This window comes from Tribolium madens, unplaced genomic scaffold, assembly GCF_015345945.1.
Source record: "Tribolium madens isolate multiple individuals breed KSU strain unplaced genomic scaffold, Tmad_KSU_1.1 Scaffold_97;HRSCAF=244;Tcas5.2_LG3a, whole genome shotgun sequence".
In the NCBI taxonomy this organism is placed as follows: Eukaryota; Metazoa; Arthropoda; class Insecta; order Coleoptera; family Tenebrionidae; genus Tribolium; species Tribolium madens.
This window is the reverse complement of record NW_025401069.1, coordinates 11,163,761-11,172,678: the sequence shown is the minus strand read 5'-3', so window position 1 is coordinate 11,172,678 and position 8,918 is coordinate 11,163,761. Positions and strand designations below refer to the sequence as shown.

The following is an 8,918-nucleotide window of genomic DNA, read 5'->3' as shown; positions in this document are numbered from 1 at the left end:
AAAACATTATTGCTCGATTGTGACGTTTTCAATATTTTCGTTTTTTTTTTTTCAAAATTTTGGTCGGTTTTTGCGATTTGCGCCAGTAATTCTGTTCAAAAACTTTTATGTTAGAAAGTAGGAGTAATTTTTTTCATTAAAAAATAATAATAAATATGGGGTTTTCCCGGCGCATCCACCAATTTTCTATACCAAGTGTTTTTTTTTTTCTCCTAATTCTCTTTACTTATCGTTGATATAAGCATCGTTGCATAAAAATCGTCCGTCCGCACTTGGATTCCATCGACTCGGTTTATCAAACAATAGAATGGATGAATCCCTTGTGCCGATTTGAAATTGAAATCGCTCTTCCATATAAACCGACCACCCGAACGCATTTCGCCGTCCACCTTCATTTATATAAAGGGAGTGTCAAAGATAAACGCGCTAATGAAATGAACATGAGCAAAATTACGATTCCACTCGAAGCTAAAAGGTTTCTGTTGTTGGCCGCATCTTCAACTTAACACACATTTTATCGAGGAATTTTAACTTTTCAACCTCTCGTGCTGTTTTAATTATCCTGAAACTTTTGCAGCGCGCATGAAATTGATCAGCGATTCCTGAAACTTGAAGGTCAGGTGACTCAACTTGCTTTTTCCAGGAATTGGATATGCGATTTGTTTGATCGACATCTACATGGGGATGTACTACAACACCATCATTGGCTGGGCGCTGTATTATTTAATTGCGTCGTTTCAATCGGAGTTGCCGTGGACGAGTTGTCACAATTCTTGGAACACCAGAGACTGTCGACCTGTTACTGCCCTCATCGGCGTCAACAGTAACTCCTCAAGTCCTGCCAAAGAATTTTTCGAGTAAATTAACACACCATTGTTTGGTTTTATCTAATTTTGGGTTGATTTCATTGCAGACGAGAGGTGCTAGAACAATACAAATCCGATGGCCTCAACAGAATGGGTCCTATTAAGCCGGCATTAGCTCTGTGTGTCTTTGCGGTTTTCGTTCTTGTTTATTTCTCGCTGTGGAAGGGCGTTCGCAGCACCGGAAAGGTAACAATAAACACACAAAAATGCAACACAGACGTTCATTTCCTTTTATATAAATAACAACTATAAATAATTTAATAAAAAATATAAAGAAGGTAAACATGTAAAAAATATCTGACTTGTAATAAGTTTTTTCTCTTCATTTTTTTATCAGTGTGCAGGAAAAAGAGGAGGAAAGATTTTTCAAAACAAAATTGAATTTTTTTTTAATTTCAAATTCATATTTTTATTATTTATTTATTTTTTTATATATTATTTATTTATTTCCTTTTGGTGTCACAGAAAACTGCTAATAGTATATTATATCACAAGTTGGAAAAGAGACATTCTCAGCCGAGCTGTTTATTACCTGAGATTTGTAGCATCGAAGGAAACAATAAATGCGAAGCTATAAAAATCTTCTCTGTCGTGTTTTATATAATATTTTTTCACTACTAGCACACTTATTAGCTAAAAATACGATGGTGTAGAATATAGCATTACTTACTGTGCATTTTGACGGACAGTATTTAATTACTTACCTGAATTATTAACTTAAGTTGAAAGTATTATTCTATTTTTATCGTAATCAAATTACGTAATTTTTTACTTCTTCATCTATAGGGTGTTAAAAAAGAATGTAAAATATTTCAGGAGGTAATAGTATGAACCAAAACAAACAAAAAAGTCCGCAAAGTCACGATTTTGGAGATATCGAAAATTATTCGTTTTTTGAAACATTTATCTGCAGTTTGTTGAAAAAAAAAATTCTAAAAATTTTCACATTCGATATCACCGAAACCCTTATTTTACGGATTCATGTTTATTCAGACTTTTTTGTTTATTTTGGACCATAATATTACCTTGAATATTTTACAATCTTTTTTTAACATCCTGTATATTTAGGAATTTTCTAACTTCATAATATGAAATATTTGTTAAAATAACATAAAAACTACCTCGAAAAGGAAAAAAGTGTTAAAATTTTCCCTACTATCGATAATATTTCAACATGAAATAAGCCCATTTGTTGTTTTGGCAGATTTAAAACGAAGAAAATTAGAGGTGGAATTATTTTGATATTTTTTAAATAAGGAGGTTTAAGTCTTTCTTTTATCAATAACAACAATAAATTTTGAGAGAACAGGACCTAAGAAAATATTTTTCCCTTATTGAACTATATGTATTGTTTTTATTATTATTATTTATGGAAATTTGTTGTTGCTGTTGCTGTTTTAAAGTTTTTAACAACATAATCGACGTATTTCTGCTGATTCAGACGAGTGATTTAATTTATATTTTGTGGTCTACTTTTTAGTACTTAACAATATAATATAGTTTTGTTTTCCTTAATTTCAAATTGTGAAAATATGTCTTAAAATTATTTTTTTTATTTTGAGGTAATTTTATTGATACTAATTTAATCTTCACGTTCTAACTTGACTACATTTAAAATTTCATAAATTGGCAAATAGCAGAGATATTAGACCCGAAAATCTAAGTGGGACCCCTTGTATAATAATAATTAATATTCCAGAAATATTTGTATCAAGGAAATACCCTCCATTGTCGGTATTTACTCACCTCTAATCTATTATCGCCCTTGGTTAATAATAAATTATTATTGACCACTAGGATAGAAAAATAACTTTACAATCTTTCGACAAACTAAATAATGGAACTTTTTACAATTAGTAGTGAAAAAATCATTATTGATCTTTATTAGATCTTAAGGTATTTAAAAATTTCTATATATTCAATTTATTTTGACAAATCTCGGAAACTTTTTTTTTAATAAATCAATATATTATTTGCATCTTCTGCATAGCGTTTTTATAGTAAAGCTTTTATTGGCCAGTTTTTCTGAGTTTTTGAAAAAAAAATGATTCTTTTGACAAAAACTGATGAAAATTTATTTACACAAGAACTAATAATCTTAATAATAATAATCTAATAATAATCTTTCGCTGCTTTACAGAACAAAATACAAACTTTAGGACCATGAGATTTTTTTAACGCATTGCAACAATGTATAATTACACTTTGTTTTGTTTTTTTCTTTGTTTGTTTCTATTTTTTTTTGATAGCAATGCCCTAATAATATTAATTGTTAAACATCTTCTACATGGTGATGTTTTTAAGTTAAACTTTTATTGGTCAGTTTTTCTTAATTTTTGAAAAAAAAATGTCTTTGACGAAAACTGATAAAAATTTATTATACAAGAACTAATAATCTTAGAAACACAAGATTTTTGCTGCTTTACTTAACAAAATACAAACTTTAGACCATGAGATTCTTTTAACACATTGCAACAATGTATAATTACACTCTTTCTTGTTTTTTTCTTTCTTTTTTCTATTTTTTTTTTTGATGGCAATGCGCTAATAAATAATTGTTAAACACTAGAGTTGAATTTTTTTATGATAAGTCTATTTTAACGTCAGAAATCAATAAAAAAACAATCCCAAATCTTTAGAAAATTAAAGATTCGTATTTTGTGCAAAAATAATAAAAAAATGTCATACTTAATAAAATGACATTTTTCTTTATTTTAATTACATTATGAATTATTTGAGTCTTTCAAATTTTTATACTTAATTTTTTTTTTAATAAAATCTGAAACAATTGTTAAAATTGAATTTGTTTCGGGGGCACATTTCGCGTCAACTGGACAAATATTACATTACCTTCTCTATAAAATTCGCTTTAGCCCCTATTAAAACCGGCTTTGGGAAATATCTGAGGTGTATGACACGATTCAAATATCGCACACATCCTTTCATCAAATTCTAATTTTTCCTCCTTGGCCCAAATCCCTCTCAAATTGTTTCTTATCGTTGCAGGCGGTGTGGATAACAGCCTTAGCCCCCTACGTCGTCCTCATAATCCTCCTCTGTCGGGGGGTCACCCTCCCCGGGGCCGCCGAAGGCATCCGCTACTACCTCACCCCCGAGTGGCACAAACTCAACAATTCGCGCGTGTGGATCGACGCTGCTTCGCAAATTTTCTTCTCACTCGGGCCGGGCTTTGGCACTCTTCTAGCCCTCTCGAGTTACAACAAATTCAACAATAACTGCTACAGAGACGCGCTTTTGACCAGTAGTATCAACTGTCTGACGAGCTTTTTGGCCGGTTTTGTGATTTTCTCGGTCTTGGGGTACATGGCCCACGTGCAACATAAAAGCATCGAGATGGTGGGGCTGGAGGGGCCGGGGTTGGTGTTTATTGTGTATCCGGAGGCCATTGCGACGATGACCGGCTCGGTTTTCTGGTCTATTATTTTTTTTCTTATGTTGATTACGTTGGGGTTGGATAGTACGTTCGGGGGGCTGGAGGCGATGATCACGGCGCTGTGTGATGAGTACCCCAAGGCATTGGGGAGGCATAGGGAGATTTTCGTGGCGGCGCTGTTGTTCGGGATCTACATTTGTGCCTTGCCGACGACAACTTATGTAAGAAATTCAAATACAGGGTGCGCTAGAACTCGCGCCCCAGAAAAAAATGCCATATAAAGTAAGATACCAGGAATATAGAAAAAATTTAGCACTTTGACTCTATTTATTTCTGTTGGAAAATTAATTTTCCAAGTTTTTTTGCTACAGGCTATTAGAAGCGAAAACAAGGAAGCTGTATCCTAAATTGTAACTCCATTCATATTATTTATGGCTTTTATTGGCAAAATTTTTGTACCTTTACTAAATAATTATAAAAAAACATATACAAGATCATCAGTATCATTATATCGACATAAAAAATGTCAAATGTCAAAAAATAAATGTCAAAATTTTTTGACAGATAGAATTTTTTAAACATTTTTTTCATGTTCCTAGTATCTTACACACATGGCCTTATTCTCTGGGGCGCGAGTTCTGGCGCACCCTTGCGAAAAAGTGAAATTGTGCATTGAAAAAAACACGAAACTGACCTACAGCTTTATAAAGCCTTGATTTGGGACAAACTAACATTGAATTCCTTTAAATAATATACCAATTTTTTAACAAAAGTGAAATAATAGTTATTTAATAAATAAACTAGTTTGTTAATAAAGACTGTTTAATAGTTGAGATTAACAAAAGAGTCGATTACAATTTTTTTTTGTTGACCGTAATTTTTTTTATTGACAATATTTGAGATTAATACCAAATCAAAACCAATTTTATGTAAAATGTATAATGCTAAAGTTATTGTCACTGTTTTTTTGTTTCTGTGGTACATCTGGTTGCCCAAATCAAAACGTCGAAACTATAAAAAGAGTTACGTAATGAAAAAAAAAAATACGTCCATTAATAAGTACATCTTTTCTTAGACAAAATCATTCATTAATATTGACATTAATAATTGGTCAACGAAAAAATTAGATTTATAAGGTATACAAGGTGTTCGAACAAAATGTTGAAAGATTTCGGCCGGTGGTTCCTTAGGTCAAAATAAGAAAAAAAATTCTTATGGACCTATGTTCGGAAATGCTTCCTGGGGAACTAGAACCCCTTAAAATATTGAAAATGGCAGGCAAAAAACTTTTTTTTTCAATTATCACAGTAATCGATGGACATAAATTTACAAGTTTGCATGTGGAGTGATTTTTTCGCACTGGTATCAAAATTTTGTAGCTTAATTAGAGAGGAGTCAATATCTTAATACGTAAAATTTTGCTTGGGAAAAAAAATTTGTATTTTTTTTGGCAGATTCAAATTTATTGGCTATTTAATTTTCTTAAAAAAATGTCTCTTTGGTTATTTTTGTACGACGCACCATTTTCGCGAAAAACAACGTCTTTTTCTTATTTTGAGGGTAGGAAACTACCCTCCGAAATCGATTTTCCGGACATCTGTATTTTGTATTTTGGGTTGCATTGTTGAATATAAAATTAGTTAGACTCGAAGGATATTTTAATATGTATTTTTTTACCAAAATCCAAAACACTTATTTGATTTTTTTAATTTCTCGTAAAAGAATAAATATTTTTGCATTTGTTGTCACATTTAAAATAATATTTGAGTACATAATAATTACTTTAAAAATAAAAATTTGCAAAACATAGTAATTCAACTTTCTTGACTAACTATTGAAAAATCTACATTTGTTTGTTATATTTTGTAAGAAAGAAAATTGGTATTATCGTATAATTTCTTGATAAAAACTAGCAATGTACCACATAAAACTTTTGAAAAAATATATATATTTCATTTTGAATTTGTCCGAATCGAGAAAAATAACGTCAAAATATTGAAAACAAATAAATAATAGCCATAGTATATTGTATTATTATAGAATTAAAAGTGTCAGTTTTTTGGCGAGCAAATTTTTCATAATTACGAGAAAAAAATTCATTTTTAAGTCGAACAAAACATGCTATTTTTTCTCTAGACAACAATCATATACGCAATTTATTTGAATATAAATGCAAAAATATTTTTTTTTAAGATTTTTTAAAGAGAGGATTAAAAAGAAGAAATATATTTTTTTTAATTTTAGATTTATACAGGGTGTTCACGGCCTTGAGGTTAACATTTAAATGAGATGATATTTACGGTAGAAGAAAACTAGTACGCTATGTAAAACAAAAATTCACGTTATGAAAAGAAATAATTCATTTTATTTTTTTTTTTTTGAGAACTGCTGCTTCAGCTGCAACAATGGCCATCAGTACCATTACTTTGTATTTCGTCGTAAATCACGACAACCAATTTATTATTTTAATATTTGCGATTCATGTACATAAATTTGCAAAAAAAATAGGAAAAACAAATCAAACCTACTGGAAACCATTTTACTGGAAGAGATTAAACTAAAGATTTTCTAATTTTGATAAAAACTACAGCAAAAGCAAATCAAATGATGACAGTGTCAAAACTATGAAGTGACATTTCTCTTTAATTGTCATGGAAACGATTTTTTTATTTGTTACAACAACACAATTTTATCTGAACAAGGAAATAATTCCAGTGACCCTCAAACCTTGTACCAATATTTTGGAGTTAAATAACATTCTTAATAATAACAATTGTGTGAGTTTTTTTCTCGGTTACAGTATTTCTGTACTCTTCTATAACTAAGTCAATTTTCAACTCCAACACTCTGTATAAGTAAGAATTGCCATGATAACAATTTTTTTCAACTTATAAAAACGTCAATTTTACCTTTCAAAAATGACTAAAAAAATAATTCGGCTGGAGAAAAATGTTTTTTTCCTAATTCAGTTGAAACAAACCATAAAAATAATTGTTTTTGGATAATTTAATTTAATTCCATTAAAAAACCTAAATAGAACACATTAGGTTTTATGAAGCTGAAAAAACAATATATTTTATACTGCCTGGTAGATTAAACTTTCCAACCCCCAGTACGGGAAGTGAGCTATTACGGTATCAGAGCCGCTAAATGTAACCAAGGAACACTTACCGTATCACGTATTGTGATATTTCACACAATGTCAAATCAATTTTTTGGCAAATTTTTTTAAAACAGTTGAAATAAAAAACATTACTGTAATATTTGACTTTCCGGAATTGAAACGTAAAGAACAAGAGCACAATTTCAGTTTCAGCAAAAACAGGGCCTGTTTCAGCCAGTGATTTTGCTTATTTTCAGGGGGGCGTCTACTTAGTGAACATGCTGAACGTTTACGGCCCCGGCTTGGCCATCCTTTTTGTCGTTTTCGTGGAAGCGGCAGGAGTTTGTTGGTTGTATGGCACCGATAATTTCGCACGAGACATCGAAAAGATGATTGGTCATAAGCCGGGGATTTTTTGGAGGATGTGTTGGAAATATATTAGTCCTGTTTTTCTCTTGGTAAAAATGGAAAAAAAATTAGTTTGGATCAATTTGAATATTTTTCTTGTAGACAATTTTCATTTTCTCCCTTCTAAGCCACGAACAAATGTTGGGGACTGAATATGAGTACCCCGAGTGGAGTTTCAAAGTTGGTTATGCCCTAACAGCTTCGTCCATTATGTGCATCCCTCTTTATATCGTTTATAAATTTGCAATAACTCCGGGAAGCTTGGTTCAGGTAAGAATTATAGGAATTCCACGACAAAACGATCACTTTTAAATCTCATCGTTTCCGATTTTCGTAAATTTGGGATATGTCATAGAACGCATAAAAATAGGTGAAACGTATTTTACAGTTTTTTATTTTTTTATATATATTGAAAAAATGCGGGGATGTACAAAATTAAGTACCTCTAAGCAAAAAAAAAAATATCATACCTTAAGAACAAATCAACATATTAAAATATTCTTTTTTTTAAACAATAAATATACATAGGTACTCTACGGATGTGGTAATGCATGTATTCTAAAAACTTGTTATTAACAAATAATTAAAAAAAATATCGTTAAAACAAAAAAAAACAATTAACCAGGTTTTTAAAATTCTCAAAAAATTCTTAGATCTTTAGATCTTTACCATCCTTAGATCCTTAGATTTTTACTATGTTCTCACATAAGTTTCAAAACGGACGTTTTAAAAATGACTGAAAAAAAATTCTTTGAGAGCGCTGCAAAGTGCATATAGCCCTCGGATCGCCTGAAAGTAGCGTTTCCATGGAAACTAAATACAAAATTACCCATTATTTTCTGTAATTAATAATAGTTATTTATTATACAAGACAATAAAGAAATTGTTTATCTACGAGTGAAGAATTAAAGTTTACGAGAGACGAAGTCACGAGTGGACTTTTTTCAGGAGTAGATAAACAATCTTTATTTCATTTGACGATAAAAGACTACTTTATCTACTGAAATTAGTTGATAAAATATAAACAGTAGATAAAAATTACTTGATTTCACTAGACTATAAAAGAATAATTTATCTACTATAATTAGGTGATAAAAGGACTCTTTAACATTAAGTACAAAATAAATTAAATTGTTCAAACTTTTTT

At 30.5% G+C, this 8,918-nt stretch overlaps 1 protein-coding gene across 1 annotated transcript in view; it reads left to right on the top strand.

Annotated features, from left to right (window-relative positions):
- LOC123014084 (sodium-dependent serotonin transporter-like) overlaps positions 1 to 8,918 on the top strand; it is a 29,263-nt gene that overhangs the window by 18,209 nt on the left and 2,136 nt on the right. Inside the window, exons 4-8 of the mRNA XM_044412958.1 lie at positions 644 to 857; positions 914 to 1,052; positions 3,873 to 4,481; positions 7,621 to 7,821; positions 7,874 to 8,041. Of these exons, the coding sequence (XP_044268893.1) occupies positions 644 to 857; positions 914 to 1,052; positions 3,873 to 4,481; positions 7,621 to 7,821; positions 7,874 to 8,041 (1,331 nt within the window). The remainder of the gene's footprint in view (positions 1 to 643; positions 858 to 913; positions 1,053 to 3,872; positions 4,482 to 7,620; positions 7,822 to 7,873; positions 8,042 to 8,918) is intronic.